The sequence below is a fragment of the Erpetoichthys calabaricus genome, chromosome 4, assembly GCF_900747795.2.
Source record: "Erpetoichthys calabaricus chromosome 4, fErpCal1.3, whole genome shotgun sequence".
NCBI classification, from domain to species: Eukaryota; Metazoa; Chordata; class Cladistia; order Polypteriformes; family Polypteridae; genus Erpetoichthys; species Erpetoichthys calabaricus.
Window position 1 is genome coordinate 14,777,592 of NC_041397.2, and position 26,061 is coordinate 14,803,652.

A 26,061-nucleotide genomic window follows, 5' to 3' on the forward strand; every position below is an offset into this window, starting at 1 on the left:
GTGTGTCTCTCGAATTCGTGCAAATAAATTGGTACCGCAAGCGAACTATGATACTTTGCACAATGACAGAGGTCACAATTTCAACAGGAATGTTCAAGCAAATTGTTGAAAAAACCCAATCTAAATTCGTTAAGTAGTTCTCTTGTGAAAAGCAGACAGACATACAGACAGCATTGGATTTTTATATATATATATATATATCTATATATCTATATCTATATCTATATCTATATATATATATATATATATATATATATATATATATATATCTGGGCGGAGTGGTGGCTCTGAGGCTAAGGATCTGCGCTGGTATCCAGAAGGTTGTCAGTTCGAATCCCCGTCACTGCCAAAAGAGATCCTACTCTGCTGGGCCCTTGAGCAAGACCCTTAACCTGTAATTGCTCCAGGGGCGCTGTACAATGGCTGACCCTGCGCTCTAACCCCAAGGGGTATGCGAAAACTAACAAATTTCTAATACGAGAAATCGTATAAGACGAAATAAAGAACAAAAACAAAAAAAAAATATATATATATATGTATATAAAACATATATAACATATATATATGTTGCATAGTTTACTGTCAAATAATGCAAAGAGTATGTGACATATGTTTCGCCCTTATTTGGGCTCATCAGGCGTACACACTCACTGCACTCCTATCGGGGATCGAACCTCAGACGTCAGCGTTAGAGGCGAAGCCTCTTTACGTTGCGCCCCGGCGTGTGGTTCATTTATTTGACAGCCTGGAGATTGGGGTAATTACATTCATAGCATTCTATGATCTGCTTCTCACAACTGAGAGGGCAACGTGGCGGATGTTTGCCGACTTGCAGACTAACCACAAGCGTTACCTGGTAGGTAACCACCCATAAAATCAGATTGTGATTCAGACTACGAATGCTATGAATATATATATATATATATATAGAGAGAGAGAGAGAGAGGGAGAGTGCGTGTGTGTGTGTAAGAGAGATCAATCCCAAGTACAAAACAGAAGTAAACAAATTGTAAACCAATACAAAAGTGAAAGACGCAGACCTATGTATCCAGTATGGTACAGTCTGATGGCTGTGGACAAACATGATCCCCAGCAGTGCCCTCTATCACGCCTAACCACTACCTAAAGACAAGAGCAGGAGAGGAAAGGTTTGGAGCAGACACTGATACAGCTCATTGCTGCCCCCATCACATGACAAACCAACTCAGGATCCCAGATCAGGACCCGAGTTCAGCCATGTAACGGGTGACACCTCAGCACCACACGAGTTTAGATGGAATAGAACCAGTGTGAGGCTTTCTTAATGGTGGCTGGAGTGCCAACAAGACATCAGGGAAAACCATTTCCTTTAATTTGCCATCATTCGCTTTTTCTGCCATTGTCTGTAGTAGGTCTAAAGTCAGCCCCATAGTGCATGGACCTTCCTGATGAGTTTATTCAGGGGTCTGGTTTTCTTTCCCAGCAGACCACAGAGCAGATCATAACACTTAAACCATGTTCTGACAGAATATTCACAAAAGATGTGTCTTGTGTATTTGGATAAAGAATGCAAACAAATTAGCTTGTGCTGCAAAAGGAAAAGAATGTGCTGATAAGACTTTGGTCAGAAGACAGAAACGGTGTGTGTGGGGTTACAACTTGAGGTTGGAAAGTCTGTATGTGCAGTATTGGTGGGCAAAGGTATAGTTTACCAGAGACTCCTTTAAAGTTCTGCCCAGTTTTGACCACAAAATATACATGCATTTCTTTTTTTTCCTTCATAATTCATAGTTCAAGTTATAATCTTGCTGTCAAAATTTCCCCTTGTTGTGGTACATTGAAACACATACTTTTCTCTTAGTCAATCCATGTCATTTTTATTAAACACCTTTTGCTGCAAGCAAGAGAGCAATAAAACTGAAAACAAGTTACAATCCAGTATTAAGATTCTGGGTGCTGTAGATTATAAAATCAGCAAATAAGACAAGGTAGGAACCCAGCCTGAAGGGGATTCGGTCCTTATGACGATTATACACACTTTCAAACTAAGGCACTCCAGAAGCACGGGGTAGAACATGCAAACCCCATGTCAGCGACACCCAACAACTTCAAAATACGATGGAGATTTGATATACTGACGCTAGATATAAGTTCTGCTCTCTTTTCTCCCAATATTTTAACTTGGAAGACCCGAATCTTACATTTCCATGCAAGCAGCTGCCAGTCACTGATTCAAGTGTCTCCTCCAGTAACTTATTAAAAGACAGATGGTTTTATGTTTCTTGAAACTTGAATGGCCTCATCCATACAAGTGACTTATGACTTTTGGTAAAAAGATACGTGCAGTGCCTATAAAACATATTCACCCCCTTGGAGGTTTTCACATTTTATTGTAATTCAACATTGAATCACAGTGGATTGAATTTGGCTTTTTTGAAACTGATCAACAGAAAAAACAAATCTTTACTATTAAAGGGAAAACAGATCCCTGCAAAGTGGTCTAAATTAATTACAAATGTAAGACACAAATTAATTAATCGCATAAGTATTCAAGTCAGCAGTATTTAGTAGATTCACCTTAGTCAGCCATGACAGGCTTGGATCTGTGTGGTCAGGTCTCTGTCTCGCTATCATCTTTGCACATCTTGCCTCTGCCAGTTTTCTCAAATTCTCCTTTGGAAAACTGAATCCGCTCTGTCACGTGTCATGGAGATCATAAGTGAGCAGCATTTCTCAAGTTCAACCACAAATTCTCAAATGCATGGCGATCTAGACTCGGACTCCAGGACATTAGTAGTGCAGTTGTGAAGCCATTCCTATGTAGCTTTGGCTTTGTGCTTGGGATTGTTGTCTTCTTGGAAAAACAAATGTTCTCCCAAAGCTCAGATTTCTTGCAGACTGTTTCAGGTTTTCTTTCAGAATTTCCCATATCTTGCTGCGTTCATTTTCCTCTCACATACCTTCATGGGCCTGTTGCACTGAAACATGCCCACAGCATGACACTGTCGTCATCGTGCTTCACAGTGGGGATGGTATGCTTTTGATGATGTGCAGTGTTTAAACATCCCATTTAATTTGATGGCCAGAAAGCGTTTGATCTCATCTGACCACAGGACCTTCTTCCAGATGAGTTCAAGTTTCCCATGTGCCTTATGGCAAACTCTAGCTGAGAAGTCCTGGCGTTTTTTTCTCTTTGCCACTCTCCCATTAAGCTTTGACTGGTGAAGCACACAGCTAACACAAATATGCACAGTTTATAGTATGTATTTATACATATATTAGATGTTAGGGACCTTTTGTAACCATAGATAGACAGATGTGAAATGCACTATATGATAGATAGATAGATGTGAAAGGCAGTATATAACAGATAGATAGATAGATAGATAGATAGATAGATAGATAGATAGATAGATAGATAGATAGATAGATAGGCAAGGCACTATATGATAGATAGTTAGATAGGAAAGGCACTATATGATAGATAGATAGATAGATAGATATGAAAGGCACTATATTATAGAAAGACAGACATGAAAGGCACTATATAACAAATAGACAGATAGATAGATACTACATAATAGATAGACAGACAGACAGACTGATTCTGACTTGGTAGGCCCAGTCCCAATGAGGCATAAGGTATAAAGGAGCTCCTGCAGCATTTCTTGGCACACGTCTGTTGAATGATTCGCTAGCTGAAAGTCCTCAGTGTTGGTGTGTCACAGAGAGGATGTGCAGTATTGTTCATAGTGGCACTCAGGTTTGTTTTAATTCTCTCCGTTGCTATGACCCCCAGGGGGGTACAGAGTGTTTCCTATAACTGAGCTTGTTGTTTTAATTGGCTCGTTAATTTGGTAGGCCTCCCTTGAAGTGATGTTACCAGCCAGCACACTACAATGTAGATAACCACACTGGCTATCACAGACTTATAGAAGATGTGAAGGATGTCACTTTCTACATTAAAGGAATGCAGTCTCTTAAGTCTAAAGAGTCAACACTGCCCTTTCTTATATAGTTTCTCTGTGTTCCAAAACAAGGCCAACCTGCCATTGATGTGGACACCCAAGTACATGTAGGAGTAGACCACCACTAAATCCGCTCCCTGAATAGTAAACCAGACATAGAGGCTCTTTGGTGTGGTAAAAATCAATCACCAATTTATTAGTTTTGCTGATGTTAGGATGCAGACAATTTTCTTTGTACCAAGTAACAAAGTTCTCCACCTGACTCATCCTTTCTTGCTTTTGGCATTGAATAGAACAGTCCGTAGAGTGTTTGCAGGTTTACGGGCTATTTTGATGCCTGATTTGGAGAGGATACATGCTGTACTTTCCAGTACACCACTATAATAGGGAAGGATGTGCCAAGTAGGATGTGAGATCAGGTTAGAGTAGAGTCAGTGCAAGAAACACAGTATCCTATGTAGTTCATACCCAGCTGTATATGTGGGACAAACATCTAAAACATTCGCAATGTGCATACAAGAACATCGCAATGCTATCAGAAGAAAGGACCTACAATCTCTGATATATGCACATACAAGTTCAACTGTTTAATGTTTAACTGGGGCATGGTGCAATTTGAAATTCAGAGCTAATACTAAAAGTGCCAGAGTGCTGGCTGAATCATGCCTTTCAAATGAAAACAGACATCTGGACATGAACCCAGCATATGCAGGCTTAAAAAGAACAACACTGAAATAATAAAAGAGACTTTATGACCAACACCCTCCAAACCCCACCTTAATGATCCACCCCTAACCCCTCATTTGCTATATATTGCCTGTAATTCCTGTATGTCTTATCATTTTCCTATGATTATGACACCTGGTAAGTTGTGGAAAGCTTAGGAATAAAAAACTATTTTAAGATATATGATTCATTTTTTCCCTTTGTGGATTACTAGCTGCAGATATGCAAACTGTATCACAGATCTTCACTTCCATAGGTAGTATAGGTACCTCGCTTCGCTCGCTAACTCCTGGGTTTGGTTAACCGGATATACAATTTAAAGATATTGTTATTTTAATGGGAATTGTTACATATGCATTACTTTCACTTTTACTTTAAAACTTCAGTAAAAATAATATTTGGAATAAACTTTTCTTTAAGATCGCATTGAATTTTGATTCTGTGTTTGGACTTGCATCGTGACAATGCAACGTATAACTGCCTGTGAGTGAAGATCGTTTTTCTCTCTAATAAATAAACCGATTTTTTTGAATGTTTGTCCCTGTGACTTGTTAATTGTCATAGCAAAAGCTATTCTAACGGGAAACTGTAAACGTTTTAATACGAATGGCATATCAAGATCTCCTTTGGTGTCTCATGTTATTCACGGAATGCTTACTTCATTACCTTTCTTGTCGCCTGTTAAAATTTTACATGTTAGAATTGTTCGACCAATTTTTAATATAACTAATCTTGTCCCATTGCATAGTTCATCACTCAGACATAAATTATGCAATAACATTACGATACATCCTTCTTTCTACAGTAATTCAGCCGGTGGAAGACCGGACGTTGTTAACGGTTGTATATATTCTATGGGATGTTGTAAATTGATGTTCTCATCTTCTGATGATCACCACCAACTGCTTCAGCATAGTCTATTGATACCAATTTGCCGTGTAACCGATCAACAATTTTTGCTCTAATTCATTTGACTTCATCATTTCTTGCTGCTAGGATTGCCCGTGTACTCATTTCGCATTCAGACGACTAAGACCTGAGAGCGCAGTAAGTGTGTCTGACAAAAGCATTCACACAACTGAGAGGTGAGATGACCGTGGTCTTGTTTGAAAATGGTTATAAGTAGGGCGTGACTTGAAAGAATCTCATGGCAAAAGTCTCCGTTTCGTGGGCCTGGATTCCAAAAAGTCTCTTCAAAAAGTCTTGTCTCATTGCAGGATTATTTTATATAATAGAGAGATATATGTATGTATTGTTTAGAGATGATATATATATATGTATGTACTGTATAGAGAGTAAACTCTCTGTTTGCAAAGATTATAGTTTAGATTGCCTTTATGGCTTCTCTCCCTTGTAAGATATTTTGATTTATTTTAGGACTTTGCATTTTTGAACTTTTAAGGCAAGTAATCAATTTTGGGTTGGGAGACAAAGTCAGAGAGTTGAGATTGCGTTGGTTTGGACATGTGCAGAAGAGAGATGCTGGGTATATTGGGAGAAGGATGCTAAGGATAGAGCTGCCAGTGAAGAGGAAAAGAGGAAGGCCTAAGCAAAGGTTTATGGATGTGGTGAGAGAGGACATGCAGGTGATGGTGTAACAGAACAAGATGGGGAGGACAGAAAGATATGGGAAAAAAAAAAATTATTAGTGCTTTCCACAACCTGCTGGATTTGCTTTGAAAACTTCACTGCTAAAATGATACCACAAAACAAGCAGACACAAATAGAAAGACTGCTTTTCTGGAAGTCGCAAACTAGAGACGTGTCTTGTCCGCCATACACTCATCTTGTCTATTCACTACAAGTTCACTACAAGTTCACTACAAGTGAATGACCCTTTAAACCTCCAATATCATGGCAGGGATTTGCTGAATAAGAAGGGCAGAGTATTTCGGATGTTCAGCCATATTGTTCACCCACAAGACGATCCCATTACCCACTGTATGACATTCACTTCTGCTGTCAAGCCACAATTGATGTTCTCAGCTTTATCCCATCATGCAATCATCTGTTTAAGCATTAACACCATTGCTCTGTCTCATGTACCATCTCATCTGTCTCTGGTAATGACATTCATGCCCTTCTCCCTCACTTCAGAACAGCCATCTGCTTGTTGTTCCTTTCCTCAGGTCTCCTTGTACTAGCCCAGCAGCTGCTTTCATGCTAGACATTCGTCATCTGGCTGTCCCTATGCTGTGCCCAGTCCAACTCCAACTCCAACTGTCAGTTTCAACTGTAAGGAATGGAATCCGGAAATGGAAGGCCACAGGCACAGTTGCTGTTAAACCCAGCAGGTCTGGCAGGCCAAGAAAAATACAGGAGCGGCAAATGAGCAGGATTGTGAGAATGGTTACAGACAACCCACAGATCACCTCCAAAGACCTACAAAAACATCTTGCTGCAGATGGTGTATCTGTACATCGTTCTACAATTCAGCGCAATTTGCACAAAGAACATCTGTATGGCAGGGTGGTGAGAAAAAAGCCCTTTCTGCACTTACGCCACAAACAGAGTCGCTTGTTGTATGCCAATGCTCATTTAGACAAGCCTAACCCTAACCCTAACCCTAACCCTAATTATTAGTGCTAATTATAATCAGACCAAGTATCTTGGTGTATCAGGAGGAACAGAACTGCTTGGGGAAAGTCCCTGCCAATGTCACAATGCTGTGCAAAGCTGGCGAATCCTGAGGTTACCACAGTGCAAAAAAACACACCCTTGAGTCCCTAAGTGCATTAAGTCCTCACCTTTGAGATGGCAGCATGGCACCGGAATTGAGAGTAGTGGGGTCTTTTCACGGGCAGGGGGTGAAAGGTAGGGGCTGTTATAGTGATATTACATTTTCAGTTACTACCAGGATGTAATGCTTCTTTTTATTTGTCTCTTTGAAGCTTGACTAGAAGTGGCTAGACTCAGCTGCATGAAAGGAAGCTCAGCCGTGGTATAGCTAACTTGCTGAAGGCCCCTGTGCTCCTGTCTGGCATAACTGTTAGTAATTTATTCGTAACTAGCTCCTAGGGGCTGGCTGGGCAGTGGCATCTGCAACCACATCACTGTCAGATTATACACTGGTGACAAACAAACCAGCTCTCTAAATGGGAATTGTTTTGTTTTTTTAAGCATTTTATTGAATTTATTAAAAGCAAATAACATTCCAAACAAGCAAGTCAAATTTTACAAAATTAACTTCGGATCAAATCAGCCCTCACCCATGAGAATAGTAGAAAAAATAAGTAAATAAATAAAAATAAATAAGGGAAGAGAATCCACTAACTCAATTTAAATACTTATTATAAAATGTTATTGATTAGAGCAGGGGTCCTCAATCACAGTCCTGGAGGGCCGAAGTGGCTGCAGGTTTTTGTTCTAACCCGGTTGCTTAATTGGAAAGCAATTCTTGCCAATAATTTAATTTCATGGTTTGTTAGTGTTTTAACTCTGCTATGTCGGGTCATTCTCATATCTTAGATTTTCTTCCCCTTTCTAAGGATATCATCCAAAACGGATGAGTAATTCTCAGTCGTTCACTTTTTTCTCTTCACTTTCCTTCCAATTATTTTATTAAACCCAATAGTGCCTGATAAATATACACAGGTGTCAATGGTAACAAGCTAAATGGAGAAATGCTGGTCTCTTTTGTCATTTGCATGTTATTACTAATTAGATAACCAAGAATATAACTGTTTAAGACTAAAATACAACAACATTTATTTATATAGCACATTTTCATACAAATAATGTAGCTCAAAGTGCTTTACATGATGAAGAAAGAGGAAAAAAAAGACAAAATAAGAATTAAAATAAGAGAAAATAAGAGAACACTAATTAACATAGAATAAAAAAAACTCCAGACGGCTGGAGAAAAAAATAAAATCTGCAGGGGTTCCAGGCCATGAGACCACCCAGCCCCCACTAGGCATTCTACCTCACATAAATGACATCAATCAGTCCTCATTGTATTCAGGGTTCTCATGGAAGGACTTGATGACGGTCATGTGGACTTCTGGTCTTTATTCCATCAATGGAGGGACATCATGGAGCTTTGATTAGGTGGTGGTGGCACAGATTGACGACACAGAAAACCGGAAAAAGAACAGAAGAGAGAGTAGGGGTTAGTACAGATTTTGGAGCCACCATGAAAAATAATAATTAATTGAATTTACAGAGCATCAGGATTAAACTAAAATGAAGCTACAAGAAGACCATGTTAAAGTAATGTGTTTTTAGAAGTTTTTTAAAGTGCTCCACTGTATTAGCCTGGCGAATTCCTATTGGCAAGCTATTCCAGATTTTAGGTGCCTAACAGCAGAAGGCCGCCTCACCACTTCTTTTAAGTTTAGCTCTTGGAATTCTAAGCAGACCCTCATTTGAAGATCTAAGGTTAGGATTTGGAGTGTAAGATGTCAGACATTCCGAAGTATAAGATGGAGCAGATTATTTAAGGCTTTATAAACCATAAGCAGTATTTTAAAGTCAATTCTGAATGACACAGGTAACCAATGTAGTGACATCAGAACTGGTGTGATGTGCTCGGGTTTTCTTTTCCTAGTTAGGATTCTAGCAGCTGCATTCTGCACTCGTTGCAATCGATTTATGTCTTTTTTGGGTGGTCCTGAGAGGAGTGCGTTACAGTAATCTAGTCGACTGAAAACAAAAGCCTGAACTAATTTTTCAGCATCTTTCAATGATAAGAGGTCTAACTTTTGCTATATTCCTTAAGTGGAAAAAATGCTATCTTAGTGATCTGATTAATATGTGATTTAAAATTCAGGTCACAGTCAATAGTTACCCCTAAATTCTTTACCTCCGTCTTGACTTTTAATCCTAATGCATTAAGTTTATTTCTAATAACCTCATTATATCCATTATTGCCAATCACTAAAATTTCAGTTTTCTCCTTTATTTAGTTTGAAAAAATTACTACTCATCCATTCTGAAACCCAAGTAAGACATTGTGTCAGTGAATCAACAGAGTCGGGGTCATCAGGTGCTATTGATAAGTACAGTTGCGTGTCATCAGCATAGCTGTGGTAGCTCACGTTATGCCCCGAGATAATCTGACCTAAAATAAGCAATAAGGGTTCACAATCTTAATGAGCGAGACGACTAAAATGAAGCACAAGTGTTACTTGAGCAATAAGGGCTTCTTATTAAACAATTGGGTTGGAGCAAAAACCTGCAGCCACTGTGGCCCTCCAGGACCCCTAGATTAGATCCTACCAGGTTTTAAAAAAGTTGTACACAGATTCTGTAAGGGAGAATTTGATTTTACACACTTTATAAAAACAAACACGTTTTTATTTTATTTTCTTCGCCTGTGGGCAGCGCCTTTCCGGTTCCCACAGGCACAACACAGTCCCAATAAGCACAAGCATTATCCCAATCACAATACTTTCTCTTTCTTTCTCCTCTACTCCTCCCCGGCATGCTTTGTCTCCTTCCTCCTGACTTTGGCTCCTGGAGTGGTGGCTGCTGGCTCCTTTTATAGCCCACCCAGTAGTGCTCCAGGTGTTTGATCTATTTCTGGTTGCACTTCCTGGTGTGGTGGAAGAGCCACCCACATGGGCTCAGGAACAACTGCAGCGCCCCTGTCAGGCACTCGGCTCCTTAACAGATAAATCTGGCAGACCACAAGTCCTTGATAGAGGGACCGAGGTAAGGAACAGTAAGAGATGCCGACACAGAAATGAAATTTGGAAAAAAAGTGCAATGTATTGTGCAGTAAATGCCGCAAATAGTCACAAAAGTTGTGCGTTGCAAAAAGGCAAAGAAATTAAAAAAAAAAAAAAAAGTCCTGTAAAAATTGCACCCATCCAATTGTTCCCTCAAGGTCCTTTTCTCAAATATAAATTCATTTTATTAACCTACTCCTGTTCTGAAGCAACACGTACATCCTCCTGCTCACCCAGCTTTTTCCCCCTTTACACTTCCTCACAGGCCTTCATAAGTTCTCCCAGGAATTGGCTGACAAAAGACCTGGATACCCATCTCCCTGTGTCGTGTTTCATGTACCTTTGAATCTGGGAGCTATCCGCGTGCATGCACGCTCCCCTGATCACCAGATGGTGCTAGTTCTCGCCCACGCACTGGTCCTCCTCACGACACCCACACTGGTCCTCCTCAACTGCGCCTCCTCAGCGAACAACAAAAGCAACAAAACAAAAACCATCCCAAAAACAAACCCAGCCTTCAAAAACCCATTGCTGTGCCCTGTCTTGCTGCATCGAAGCTCCCAAGGACCACCGAGGAGAGACACCACCCACACCATCCAAAATCCCCCTAAGATGCGGCATCCAGCGACCGCTGACACCGCCGCACACTCTTGTCACGAGCACCGGAAAGGACGCAGGTATGTGCCATTTCCATCCATCCATCCATCCATTATCCAACCCGCTATATCCTAACTATAGGGTCACGGGGGTCTGCTGGAGCCAATTCCAGCCAACACAGGGCACAAGGCAGAAAACAAACCCCGGGCAGGGCGCCAACCCACCGCAGGGCACACACACATCCACACACCAAACACACAGTAGGGACAATTTAGAATCGCCAGTGCACCTAAACTGCATGTCTTTGGACTGTGGGAGGAAACCCACGCAGACACGGGGAGAACATGCAAACTCCACGCAGGGAGGGCCCGGGAAGCGAACCCAGGTCCCCAGGTCTCCTAACTGCAAGGCAGCAGCACTACCCACTGCATCACCGTGCCGCCCATGTGCCATTTCTGCAAGTTTAATTTATAATACAGTGGATAAACCAGAAACTGTCCTGCCTGAAGTTGATAAGGCCTTCTATGTACCTACATTGTGTTAAAGAGAGTTGCATCTTCACAGCCCCCTGGCGGCACCCCCAGATCCCAACAGCATTGTAGAGAACTTCATCTCCCATGGAGCCCTGCAGGAATCCGAGGCACCACTGCCACCCAGGGCCTACCATCTAGCATAATGGTTGACGTACTGTTCTGACCAGGCTTGCTCCCCCGGTTCATACAGTCAAGAGGTGTCCCGGCCGTCTGTGACAGTAGTCAGCAGTACCATGTAAACTGTGCAGACGTCACTGAAAGTAGATGACAGTGCACAGTGATCTATCAGCAAGAGTTCAGCTACTTTCGAAAACAGTCGACTTGGTTGACAAGAAAGATTGAAAACACGCACAAAATGACTACAACTGAGCAGAAAATGCCGATGAAATGTCGGTGCTACAGCGTTCAACAAGAAGATTGGCAGCAGCATCCAATTCGTTGCCAGCCATCAAGGTCAGAGTTGATGGTAACAAGACATTGAACGGTGAAGCCACTGCATCAAGATTGTGAAACTGCTGTTTTAGTTAAGTTATTAAAACTTTAAGAAAAAATCTATATGGCCCGAGTGGGCCCCCTAAGCTCGTAGGCCCTTCTGCTTTGCACAATTCATTGCTATGCCATAGAAGCTGAGTTGTTGGCAGGAAGAGAAGTAAGTTGAAGAAGGTAATTTGAAAGATTATGAGAAAGCAGTATGGTAGCTGTCTTTCATGCTGACTTTGAGCCCATGTCCAGAAGTCTTCAAACTGTTTCATAATATCCGGCCTGTATTCATCTTTTTAGGTGCCTTTCCTGTTCAGGTTCATAGTGTGACCATGATGAGGCCATGTACTGTACCTTCACACGCTGTTTCAGTCAGAGTTTATGGCTTCTAAATGTTATATCCTTCCCTGTATTTGGCCTTGAGTCACCAAATGTGGTGTGACGTGATTTTTAGAATTTGTAGCACAGCAGAGGATGCTGTTATCAGGGTCTCTGAGGAGGGCTAGATTAAGTGCACTTGTCTGACGCAGCGTGTCAGAGGTCTGTGCATTTCCCTCCCTTCCTTCCTCATGTAATTATTTGCAGAGTTGGCACTCTTCATTTTCATGCTTCCGTAGATCCTCGGCGGGTGTGGCTGGGAAGACGACACTGCTGTTTATGTGCATGCGCCTGCTGATGCCACTTTGAACCGGCATGTGATGACTTCTCCCCTGTTACTTGTAGTCCCTGTTTCTCTGGGGGACCTGATGCACAACTAGCTCTCTGGCAGTAGACATTTACCATGCAGGCGGACTTCAATGGTAGCAGTGGCAACTGGTTAAATTCTCTCTCCTGCCAGTGCGGTTGAAATTGTTCTTGGCTGTTCTTAGGTTGCCCAAGTGTACCTGTATAATCACCCAGAGGCATGCCCCCCAGTGTCTCCTGAAGAGCATGTCTCTGCATGGGTGGCTAAAGGAACCATATGAGGCTTCTGCCAGGATCTTGGCTAGGCTCGGTTTTGCTGTACCATTTTTGGGCTCCCACTCTCAAGAGGCTTGGGGTGACAACAGCTCTGGTAAGTTGTGTATTTTGTCCTGCTTACTCTGTGCTGAATGCGTTTTTGACACATTTGGAGAGTTGCAGATCTGCTCCCCTTCTAACTTCATGGATGTGTCTGAGATGGGGAGGCTTGGCTGTTTTAATGAGAGGCGTATGACTTAGAGATCCATGAGATGTCTTGCATTGAAATCTTAAAATCTCGTACATGGCTTGCAGAACTTTAGAGTTGCAAATATGAGCTGGTAAAGTTTAGCCATGGCAAGCTTTGTTGTGACTTCACTTGTGCGTCTTGAGGAAGATGAGGCGGGTTTTCAGCTGAGAGTCATTTGCTCACGAGGCAGTTAAATCATATTCCAGTTTCCTCTTTTTATTTCTTTATCTAATATCTTCCCATTTGACAAAGAAACTACTCTGCACTAGGCTTTCTTGCAGCTTCTCCACACAGCAGCCATGTCCTCCCGGGAAGATAAATCACAGCCCGGTAAGATTACCTTCGCCTTTTTTCACATCGTGCTTTACTTCTCTTTAGTTTCCTTTTAGCATAACACTCACTGGTGACATGGGGCATGTGTGTCTTATGTGTGTACAGATGAGCTGTGATTTGAGAGGCAGCCATAAGACTTGTGGTGCTTCATGAGAAAAGCACTTATCTGTGTACTTAAACCTCTAGGGCTACACACAGCATGTAGTAAACAAGCTGCTAAAAGTGGTTCCGTCGGCTAGCGCAACATCTTTTTTGTGGCCATTTGTATCTGTTCAGACTTTCTTTTTAATACAATTTGATTATGTCCCTTACCAGGAAGAGAGACCCAGTCAAGTCTGTTTATCTTAATAGAGCAGCTTTCATCTGGAGCGGTATGTGCAATAGAACTGTGTAAGCAAATGAGCAAAAAGCCTAACCTCAGGCAGGAAGTGTCACCTAATTAACAAACTAATTAAAAGGGCAGGCTGAGTTATGGGCGCACTCTGGACCCCATCTTGTTCCTTAGAAGTCTACGATTCTATAATGTGGGAAGTGACATCCTTCACATCTTCCACAACTGGGTAATTCCATGTCAGATCATCACACTTTTGGGCCTCATGCTGACAGATTTTAACAAAACTTGGCATGCTGATCTGGTCATATGAGGAACCCATGGAACTGAAATTGCACTTGTCTTGAATTGATATAAACGGAGATTTAAACTAACAAAATTTGAACTTATTGGGGGGAGGAGGAGGATTATGACTCTAATTGACTTTATCTCTCTATTATATAAAAAAAATCCTGGGACGAGACAAGACTCTTTTCAAGAGATTTTTTTCCAAGTCCCGTGAGACAAGACTTTGGCCATGAGATTTTTTTAAAGTTATGCCCTCCTCTCAACCATATTCAAACACGCACACGGCCCTCTCACCTCTCATTCGTGTGAGTGCTTTTGACAGTCACAGTTCCTGCTCTCTCCGCTCTTATAAATTTTATCGTTTTCCTCACCTTAAGTTCACAATCAATGAAGACGCATTATGTTCAAATCTTATTGATGAATTTCGTCACAAAGGGTTATCAACAGAAAAAATGAGTACACACCGAGAAACGATGAAGTCAAACGAATTTACGCACAAAATGTCGATTGGTTACACAGCAAATTGGTGAAATGTGTATCAATAGACAGTGCTGAAACAGTTGGTGGTGATGGTGCGGAACATTAAAAAAACATCATGAAGAATATCTACAACCGTTAACACCGTCCGGTCTTCCAACGCACAAATTACTGTAGAAAGAAGAATGTATCCAAGAAAGGTAATATAGTACATCTTGAGGTTAACATTAGACAACAAAGGAGATCTTGATATGCCATCCATATTAAAACGTTAACAGTTTCCCATTAGAATAGCTTTGGCAAAGACAGTTAACAAATCTCGGACCCAAACATTTGAAAAAAGTAATTTTATTTAATAGAGAGAAAGAAACAAAATTCATTCACAGGCAGTTATACATTGCGTTGTCACGATGAAAGCCCAAACACAGAATCAATATTCAGTGCGATATTGACGAAAATATAATTCAAAAAATTGTTTTTAGTGAAGTTTTATAGTAAAAGTGTAAGTTTAAAAAGTATTTGCATGTTAATTTCAAATCCAAACCGAACGAAATCGTATTACGCAACAAATAACTAACACAACATGAAACATAATTTACTTTCAAATTATTATTTGATTTTTAATATGGTTAATTACTCGCTGTAATGTAAAATAGTTACTTCTATTATGCATATGTAACAATTCCCATGAAAATATCAATCTGTTTAAATTGGACATCCGCATGCCCATACGTGAGCAGCAGAAGCGCAAAGAGGCTAGAGCATAGTGCAGGCCCAAGAGTTGGCAAGCGAAGTAGGCAGGGTGCAAAGCCCCCTAGTCTTCCTAAAGTTAAGTTGCACAGAAATGGTTCCAATATTATTTTAAAGCTCTTTTCCAGTCCTATATTTTGTGTAAATACTATGCTATCCTCAAAATGAAAAATTACCATGTTATAAGTGATTATAATATCCATCCATCCATCCATCCATTATCCAACTCGCTATGTCCTAACTACAGGGTCACCAGCCAACACAGGGCGCAAGGCAGGAAACAAACCCCGGGCAGGACGCCAGCCCACCGCAGTGATTATAATATGAAACACTGAATAGCTAGCTTATAATGTCATAAACGTCTCCAGAAAATGTGGTCTTTGGTTTTTGAGTCATTATTGAGCTTTCATTACTTATAGGAGGCAATCACATGGTTTCATATCACTAATGGGCCTTTTACATAGCTGCCATATTGGCATGAGAAAGTATTTCAAAGTCATAATCAACCACCCCCCGCCCCCCCCCAAAAGTTCAGACTTTGCTATAGCTTAAATGTCCAGTAATACTGATCCAAGACATGTGCAATTTCAGTTCTTTTGGTTTCTCATTTGACCCAATCAGCATGCCAAGTTTAGTTAAAAGCTGTGACGATGAGTTCTTTAAAGGTGATGATTTGACATGGAATTACTCAACTTCTGTGCTGTCCAGTGTGGTGTGCTGGGTCAGTAACATCACTTCAAGAAAGTCTTGCTGAATTTACAAGCTTATTAAAAGTGCAGGCTCAGGTATGGGACACACTCTGCAGATAGAAGCAGGGGAGAGGATTAAAACAAAACTGAGTGCCATTACGAGCAATGCTGCATATCATCTCTGTGATACACTAACATTGAGGACTTTCAGCCAACAAATTACATCCCAGCCAATATAATATCTATCTATTATGTAGTGCCTTTCACTATCTATCTATCTATCTATCTATCTATCTATCTATCTATCTATCTATCTATCTATCTATCTATCTATCTATCTATCTATCTATCTATCTATCTATCTATCTATCTATCTATCTATCTATCTATCTATCATTGACATGTTGAACTGTAAAGTAAAACGTTGCAGATTCATTCAGCCTCCACTGTGTAACTCTGCATGGGCTCACCTGCTAGTCGGAGCACATCATTTGAACTCCGTGCTTGTGATCTGCACCTTATAAATCACTTTTCTCCGGTCCAGGTTCATTGCTCCAACAGAAGGAAGCCACAGTCCCAAAGCATGCCAATCATTAACTCCTTTATCATTATAGTGCCATTGCCACTATAATGCCAGTTTTTTACCTAGGGAGAGGAGAGCACAGAAGGCACTAGATTGGACCACCTGACAAAACCCACACATGAAAGCAATGAGGAAGACCTTTGGGGTTGTTTACAGTAACCATGGGGATGGATTAAGAAGCATTAGCATAGGTATGCAAATATTCAGTAACATTTAGCTGTCTGAAACAGCATTGCACTTTATTCAAATGAAGACACTGTTGAATTACATTTCTTACATGTGTTTATTTATTTGAAGAGAGAGAACAAATATTGCCTCTATGTCATTATGCGAGACTAAATCCAACACAAACCTTATGGAGGTTAATTTGTTTAATTTAAATTGGCTTGTTTTTAGACACCAGTAACGTACAGTAATACATTACATAAATATTATTTCACCCCTGTTTGTATACAATTCTTTCCTTTGGGTGTTATTGTCATTTAATCATTACGTATACTCCAGCAGCATCAGATAGAAGGAAGAAGCCAACAGTGTACCAGTTCATCACAGGTCACATTTATACAGTTACCTCTCTTTTTAATATATTGTAAATTAAGCACAGAAACAGAGATAAAAAGTTGGAGTGCACTCAGGCAAACTCTGTATATTATGAAGTCAAAGTAATAAACACAGTAATCAGACTGGAGAAAGATGGCGGTGGCGCTGTTTATGATTTTTGAGTCTTTGAGTGGTGGCTCTGAGGCTAGGGATCTGCACTGGCAATCGGAAGGTTGCTGGTTCGAATCCCATAAATGCCAAAAGGGACTCTGCTCTGTTGGGCCCTTAAGCAAGGCCCTTAACCTGCAATTGCTAAGCGCTTTGAGTAGTGAGAAAAGCGCTATATAAATGCAAAAAATTATTATTATTATTAATTATTAAATTATTAATTATAATGGGAAGCTGTCTTTTTCGAATGACCTTTGGAGGTCAGAGCACAGGTTCAGACATTGTATAGCACCCTTGTAAAAATTTCTAGGTTAAGGGTCTTTCTCAAGACCCCAGTTGGTAGGATTCCTTCTGGAAGTAACGTAACGGGGTTTGAACCAGCAACCTTCCCAATATCAGCTCAGATCCACCACTCCACCTTAAGGTGGGTTCAGGAGCTCCCGAACAGGAAGTGATGTCATATGCCTTTGATTTTGTTTTGATTTCCAAATCTGCAGAAGGAAGGAGAGGACAAGAATTATAAAGCAGCATCAAGCAGTGGCTTGGGGTGGAATTGCATGTCGACAAGCCCTGAGGTTCTCTCCTAGGCATATGTGTGTGACACGATAAATAAATAACAAATTGATTAAGTTTGCTGATGATACCACAATAGGTGGAATGGCAGATCATTTAGAATCAGCCTAATCCTTACAGAAGGACAATAGGTAGATTGTAGGCTTGGGCAGATTTGTGGCTGATAAAATTCAACAAAAGTAAATTTAAAATATTATATGCAGGAAGTAAAAATGTTAGATTTCCGCATACAGTGGGAAGTTTGGAAGGTGAAACTACAGCTTTCTGCATGAGAAGGACCCAGAAGGTGTAGGTGACCCGTCACTGTACATCCAGGTAGCCTTCCTAATGGCTTCTGTGCACTAACTGGATGTTAGGTTATATAGCAAGTTGTTTAGCGTACAAGTCAAAAGAGGATGTGCTGAAGTTAGATAACTCACTAGTGAGGCCTCTCACCTGCAGTACTGTGTGCAGCTTTCGTTTTAATATTGCAAAAAAAGACATAACAGTGCTGGAGAAAGTCCAGAGGAGAGCAACTAGGCTGATTCTAAGACTGCATGGTATAGGTTATGAAGAATGTTTACAGAAGTTGAACCTTTTAAGTTTAAGTGAATAGAGATTAAGATGTGAATATCATTGAAATGATTAGATAGATAGATAGATAGATAGATAGATAGATAGATAGATAGATAGATAGATAGATAGATAGATAGATAGATAGATAGATAGATACTTTATTAATCCCAAGGGGAAATTCATATACTCCAGCAGCAGCATAATGATAAAAACAATATTAAATTAAAGAGTGAATTTAAAATTATAGAAGGAATTAGTGTGATGGCTCCCAGTTATTACTTTAAATTATTATTACTTATTATATTATCCAAGGCAACTTACAACATTTGGAATTCAATTGGTCACGTTTTATTTGTTTTTTCCAATTGGAAAATAGGCAGGTGAAGTGATATCATCTGTTAAATTCTGCTCCATACTTGTAATATTTTTATTTTTATATTGTATTGAGGATTACTTGTGTTCTGTGTATTGTGGTGTATTGACCCCCTTCTTTTTGACACCCTCTGCACGCCCAACCTACCTGGAAAGGGGTCTCTCTTTGAACTGCCTTTCCCAAGGTTTCTTCCATTTTTTTCCCCTACTAGGATTTTTTTGGGAGTTTTTCCTTGTCTCCTTAGAGCAGGGGTGTCGAACTCCGGGCCTGGAGGGCCGCAGTGGCTGCAGGTTTTCATTCTAACCCTTTTCCTAATCAGTGAGTAGTTTTCACTGCTAATTAACTCCTTTTCCCTTCATTTCAATAGCCCTGTTTTTAAGGATTCAGTCCTCTGAATTGATTTGTTTCTTCATTAAATGGCAGCCAAACAGAAATGAGACTTGAAACGAGCCAACAGATGACCAGCTTAACTGGGATTTCAAACTCCAACCATTTTCACTCCAACCAGTCTCTTAATGAGAAGCTGATTCTTGCTGTTAATTAAGCCCGTTATTTATTTCAATGGCTTGTTGCTGCTCTCATTCTGCCACAGTAAACATTTCCAAATCTGTTGATTTTTCTGTTTTTTCTGTCATATGGCGGCTTGTTTGATGTCTCATTATTGTTTGGCTACTAATTAAGGAAAAAAGAGACAATTAAGGGGCCTGAGTCAAGTTAATTAAAACTAAAGCAAAAGAAGTTAATTAGCAGTAAAAACTGCTCACTAATGAAGAAGATGGTTAGAATAAAAACATGCAGCCACTGCGGCCCATGAGGACCGGAGTTCAACACCTGTGCCTTAGAGAGTCAAGGCTGGGGGGCTGTCAAAAGGCAGGTGTTAAAGCCAATTGCGGCACTTTTTGGGCTATACAAAAATAAATTCTATTGTATTGTATTGTATTGTTCACGAACACAGAGTATCAACAATGTGATTTCAACCCACAACCACCAAATTTTGAAGTCCAGAGACCACTATACCACAAGAACACAGGGACACAGAACTTCACACAAACACAGAGAGTCCTCGAAATGTGGAACAGTCAGAAGAATACAGTCGGCAAGAATTTTTGGCATTGTAGCTGTGCATTTTTCTGATGTTTCCAAAAATTCTGCAGCAACTGGAAAGGCCAGACCCTTGAGCGTAAAGCATACACCAAAAAAAAAAAAAAAATTCCACACTCTGAATATATTAGTTTTAAAGTTTTTAAAGAAAATAGAGAATACCTTGCCAACTTTTTACATTTTTGGAAAAGAGATTGCAGCTACATTCTCGCCCCTGATAGCAAAACCAAAAATATTGTATATCAAGAGGAGCTCGGATATAAAAACTATCAATATAAAATCTTCTCAATACAAATTATTATATATTTTTTTTAATTGATTTTTAAAGTTTGTCCTGTTTCACTACAGAGCCACAGGGGATGACTATTAGGAGATAAAACAGAGTCTTCCATTAGCTACGCTGTTATGTGAAACTTGCTTTCTATTCTAAGCAAACAATTAAGTGAATTTAAAATTAACATTGACTTACTAGGGTTACATTTCATTTCAGGTCCCTGTAAGAGTGAGTGTTACTTCAATAAGACTGTGTGTAAATAATCAAAGAGTTCACAAAATTAAATGAAGTGAGAATTTCCTGATCAGCCACAACACAATCGTGTTTGCAATTTACCACAAAACAAATATGTAGGATCTTCTCATTATAATTAGTAGGGGGTTTAGCTCCCTGCTCGCTTTGTTCGCCAACCCCTTGCCAGGGCTACGCGCTAGTCTCTTTACGGTTCTGCCGCTCACGTATGGGGATGCGAATGTACAATTTAAACAGATTTTAATTTTCATTTGAAGTGTTACATTTGCATCCATGTGATGTATACCTACCCATGAATGAATTTAGTTTCTTTCTCTCTATTAAATAAAACTACTTTTTCGAATGTTTGGCTCTGAGATTTGTTAATTGTCTTTGCAAAAGCTATTCTAACAGGAAATTGTTAACATTTTAATGTGAATGGCATATCAAGTTCTCCTTTGTTGTCTAATGTTATCCCCTGAAGATTTACTACATTACCTTTCTTGGATATATCCTTCTTTCTACATTAATTTGTGCGGTGGGAGACTGGACGGTGTTAACGGTTGTAGATATTCTTCATGATATTGTAAGTTGTTTTCATCTTCCATACGATCACCACCAACTGTTTCAGCATAGTCTATTGATACGCATTTAACCAATTGACATTTTTGGCATAAATTCGTTTGACATCCTCGTTTCTCGGTGCTAGGATTGCCCGTGTACTCCTTTCTTCGGTTGATAACCCTTCGTGATGAAATTCTTCAATATGATTTGGACATAATATGTCTTCTTTAATTGGGAAGTTAAAGTGAGGAAAGCGTTAGAATTTATAGGAGCTGAGAGCGCAGGAAGTGTGTCTGTCAAAAGCATTCACATGAATGAGAGGTGAGAGGACTGTGGTCTTTTTTGAAAATGGTTGATAGGAGGATGGGACTTGAAAGAATCTCATGGCAATATTCTTATCTTGCGGGACTTGAAAAAATCTTTTCCAAAAAGTCTCGTCTCGTCTCCTGAAAAGTCTTGTTGCGTTGAAAGATTTTTTTTATATAATAGAGAGATTTGTTGTTTTGACTCTGCACACATGCTTTTCTTCCTGCAAATTGTACGCTTTGAAATGATTTTCCTTATAACTGCATTAGCTTAATTTCTACAGTATTTCTGATGCAACTGTGCAATTATATAATTGTGCCCACAACGCCCATTTTCAATGCGGTTGTTCAGCAGTATAAGAGAAGCAATATGCAAATGTTTATGGAGAACTGCAGGATGTTTAGCTTTTTCTGCCATGGCAGCTTTGTTGAATTTGCCTCCAGCTCTCTGTATTCCATCTTGCAGAACTGGATCCAGTCTAATGATTTGACTGTTCTTTTGTTGCCACAGTCATTGATGTGGAAACTGTGAGGCACAGCATTAACTGCTTCTTCATTAACTGATTCTCTTACACTTTTCACTGTTCTTTATAAAGCATAAGAAGCACATCTAATAATAATAATAATAATTCTTTACATTTATATAGCGCTTTTCTCACCTCTACTCTGGGTGAAGATGTAGCCCCAAAAGGGATTCACTTACATTTTAAATTCTTCTAAGTCTTTTCTCAGATTATATTCTGGCCACCAAAAAATGAAGAAGATCAGAGCCTGCTTGTGTGACCTTTACTTAGTAGACAACTGAATATATACCAGCTTATGTTGCTAGTTCTTCTCTAAATCTTGTAAGACCGCCAGTGAGTGTATCTGTTAGATCAGGAGCAGTTGTTAATTAAGAGAATTTGTTTGGTAAATAGCTGTACAATCAAAACCCATGCTCATCTTATTTTTATTTGGATGATACACACCATGATGTGGAATGTACCACGCCCTGCCATCATCGCGATTCAGGTTTTCTTTAGTTGCCTTGACAGCATAACCCTTTTCTATTGTGTCTTCTGTGAATGCTTTGTCTTCTTCATGAAAACCTGGATTTTTGTTTAGTTACCTATTGAGACCAATGGCAAGCTGTTCTGCAAAACAGCAATTGTTCGTCATTGAGTATAAAAGCATCACAAATGCATTTGTATGTCGACATTTGCTCCACCACATCAAACCATTCATCAAACCTCAAAGCACGCACATCGATCCTGGAGGATTGTTAAAGCGGTCGGAGTCACAAGAAGTTCAGGCTGGAATTCAGGGTTTGAATGTGGAGAGTTATGACGATATTCCAGAAGAAGACATATTTGAATAAATATAAGACATCCCTTGAAAATAAGCCCTAGTGCATCTTTTGGAGTAAAAATTAATATAAGACCTGGTGTTATTTTCGGGGAAACGTGGTATTATAGTTCGGTTGCAGCACCGATTTATTCACGCAAACAGGCTGCAGAAGTGTCTCCTCTTTTTAAGGCAAATTTATGCAGAAATGGCCACCTACCAGTTTTTCAGACGCTGAGACTTTTCTCATGAATGTCATGTCTTCATATGACAGTTCTTCTTTCTCTCCACAGCTGCACTCTGGAAAGTCTGTATTGTACTGTTGATGCGATATCTCTTCAGTTTCTAATATTGACAAGCAAATAACAACCCTTCAAAAAAGTTCCACAGTTAAAATATCTAAATTTAGAAGATTTTTGTGAAATTCAAAGCTAAAGCGGATCACAGAAAAATTTATGATAGACACGGAAATCAATTCATGCTTATGATTTTTCTGTTAGTTACACTTTTTTTTAAGTTTCTATATACGTTATGCATTCTTTAGAATATACAGTCAGAAAACTGTATGCCTCCGCACCTTTTCATTTGCAAGCAAATAATCTCATATGTCTAACAGTCATTGTGTTTCTTTCTCTATGAGATCATTCTGTTGTTACAGCAAAAATATAGCAGAGTAAGATGGTGGCACTGACCAGGTGGCAGAGTTAAAGATGCTAAGATTTGCACTGGGTGTGATGAGGATAGATAGGATTAGAAATGAGGACATTAGAGGGTCAACTCAGGTTGGATGGTTGGGAGACAAAGTCAGAGAGGCGAGATTGCGTTGGTTTGGACGTGTGCAGAGGAGAGATGCTGGGTATATTAGGAGAAGGATGCTAAGGATAGAGCTGCCAGTGAAGAGGAAGCTGCTCCTCTGTCTGGAGATGATACTGATTAGTTGATGCAGTGGATTCTCCATGATTGACAGGAGAATGCTCAGCGCCCATCGCTCTGCCACAGATGTCAGACTTTCCAGCTCCATGCGTACAATAGAACCTGCCTTCCTCACCAGTTTGACCAGGCGTGAGGCGTCCCTCTTCTTTATGCTGCCTCCCCAGCACACCACCACGTAGAAGTGGGCGCTCACCACACCCGACTGATAGAACATCTGCAGCATCTTATTGCAGATGTTGAAGGACGCAAGCCTTCTAAGGAAGTATAGCTGGCTCTGTCCTTTCTTACACAGAGCATCAGTATTGGCAGTCCAGTCCAATTTATCATCCAGCTGCACTCCCAGGTATTTATAGGTCTGCACCCTCTGCACACAGTCACCTCTGATGATCACAGGGTCCATGAGGGGTCTGGGCCTCCTAAAATCCACCACCAGCTCTTTGGTTTTGCTGGTGTTCAGGTGTAGGTGGTTTGAGTTGCACCATTTAACAAAGTTCTTGATTAGGTTCCTATACTCCTCCTCCTGCCCACTCATGTTGCAGCCCATGATAGCAGTGTCGTCAGTGAACTTTTGCACGTGGTAGGACTCCGAGTTGTATTGGAAGTCCGATGTATATAGACTGAACAGGACCGGAGAAAATACAGTCCCCTGCGGCACTCCTGTGTTGCTGACCACAATGTCAGACCTGCAGTTCCCGAGACGCACATACTGAGGTCTGTCTGTAAGATAGTCCACGATCCATGCCACCAGGTACATGCAGTCTTAGATGAGATCTTGTTTTTGGCGTTTGTAATGGAGTCCTCAAATCATGCCCAAGCACACTCCTGCAGCCTGATGGGAAAAGTACACCCCACATTGGCATGCTTTTTGGGTTTTGCCCCTCCATTACAGCCTTTCTAACCAATATGCCAAACAGTCTATAGGAACAGCGACACACATGCAAAATTTCATGAAAATGGGTTCAGCTAATTTTGCATGATTGGCAAACAAATTAAATGACAGACAAAGAAATATCTGATGATTGTATTTATATAATCTAATACCAGGCAAGTAATGTCAGGTGACGTGACTCGCCCATTGTCACACAGAGAGATAATAGATGGGGTGCCGTCTGTGACCTTATGATTTTATAACCATATGTAAATGCCATTTGTGCTGTTTTATGAGTATAATTTTAACATGTTAGTACTGGTATTGTTAAACAGTGTCACAAAATCCACAAAGAGCCATAGCAAGGTTTGGGGCAGCCACCCGTATATTAATTGCCTGGCTGCAAAAGTTTCAAAAATAAATGACAGCACTGATGTGCACAAACTGGAGTCCAAAACAGAACTGAGGGAATAGGGGAAAGGTGGGGGCTTTTAAAGGTCAGGATAGGAAGTGACGTCAGGGGGACCGGGATTGGAAGGTTGTTCAGCCATAGGCTCGAGCCCGGATGTGATATCAAGGGGGCCGGAGCCGGCAAGGTCTTCCTCTATAGGTCTGGACCCGGAAGTGACATCAATAGGGCCAGATGGAACTTCCCGTGAATGGTCTGTAGGAAAGCAAGAAAAAGAATCGGTGAACTCTGCCACATCCCGGTCGGATTCAGAATTGCCCTTACTCAAGCCCTTTAGCTGCCTCCCATGCACACGTGTGTGACAACAGGTATCAGAAATAGCAGGTCAGAAACGTTTAATTCTTAATGACTTTATTAGCACCCACCAAATATAGAGATGTAATGCAGAAACTAGAATGAATTTTTTTACATCTAAGATGTCTCACGTAAAGGTTTTCCAGTGCTATCTCTGTCCTAGTGTGTATATAAACTGAGGGAATTCCAGTCTCTGTATTACATCCTGCCTGAAGAAGGGGCCTGAGTTTCCTCAAGAGCTTGCATATTATAATCGTTTTAGTTAGCCAATAAAAGGTGTCATTTTGCTTGACTTCTCATTACATTCATAATGGCTAACATGGTACAACACCCCAGTACTACAGACATGCAAGACACCGAAATGTATCACTACTGCATGGAATTGGAGACCTGGTGGAAGAAACTGGCACACATGGACAGCAGAAGCATCATCTTCTTCTTAACAAAATGCAAAAAGGAAAATCTTATCCCGAAAGGCATCATGATAAGGAACCCAACCGTACACAGATTAAATCTTGCCTGAAGATGGGCCTGTATATTGTAATCTTTTTAGTTAGCCAATAAAAGGGGTCATTTTGTTTGACTTCTCACTACATTCATAATGGCTAACACGGTACAACACGTTATTATTACAGACATACATGAAACCACAGTTGGTAATCATTGTGCTTTTGAGGCAAATGACTTTGAAATATCAGATATCAAAGTCAAAGTGAACTTTATTGTCATCTCAACCATATACAAGTATACAGATAGATGAAATTGTGAAGCTCAGGGTCCACAGTGTAACAACCTGACGTGCAAATAATAAATTAAAAATAGAATTAAAATTAAAAATTAAAACACAAACAAGACAAGACATTGTGCAAAGATAGGACAAAGAAGTAGCAGCAAT

At 40.3% G+C, this 26,061-nt stretch overlaps 1 protein-coding gene across 8 annotated transcripts in view; it reads left to right on the plus strand.

Moving 5' to 3' along the window:
- mcf2la (mcf.2 cell line derived transforming sequence-like a) overlaps nucleotides 1-26,061 on the plus strand; it is a 324,509-nt gene that overhangs the window by 107,701 nt on the left and 190,747 nt on the right. Inside the window, exon 1 of one of the 8 annotated variants that reach the window (XM_051926316.1) lies at nucleotides 12,794-13,009. The exons of 6 other annotated variants lie outside the window; for them this stretch is intronic. In XM_051926316.1, the coding sequence (XP_051782276.1) occupies nucleotides 12,886-13,009 (124 nt within the window). In that variant the 5' untranslated portion in view covers nucleotides 12,794-12,885. Of the gene's footprint in view, nucleotides 1-12,793; nucleotides 13,010-13,428; nucleotides 13,475-26,061 lie in introns of those variants that run through there. One more of the 8 variants, XM_051926323.1, reaches the window with a different exon arrangement.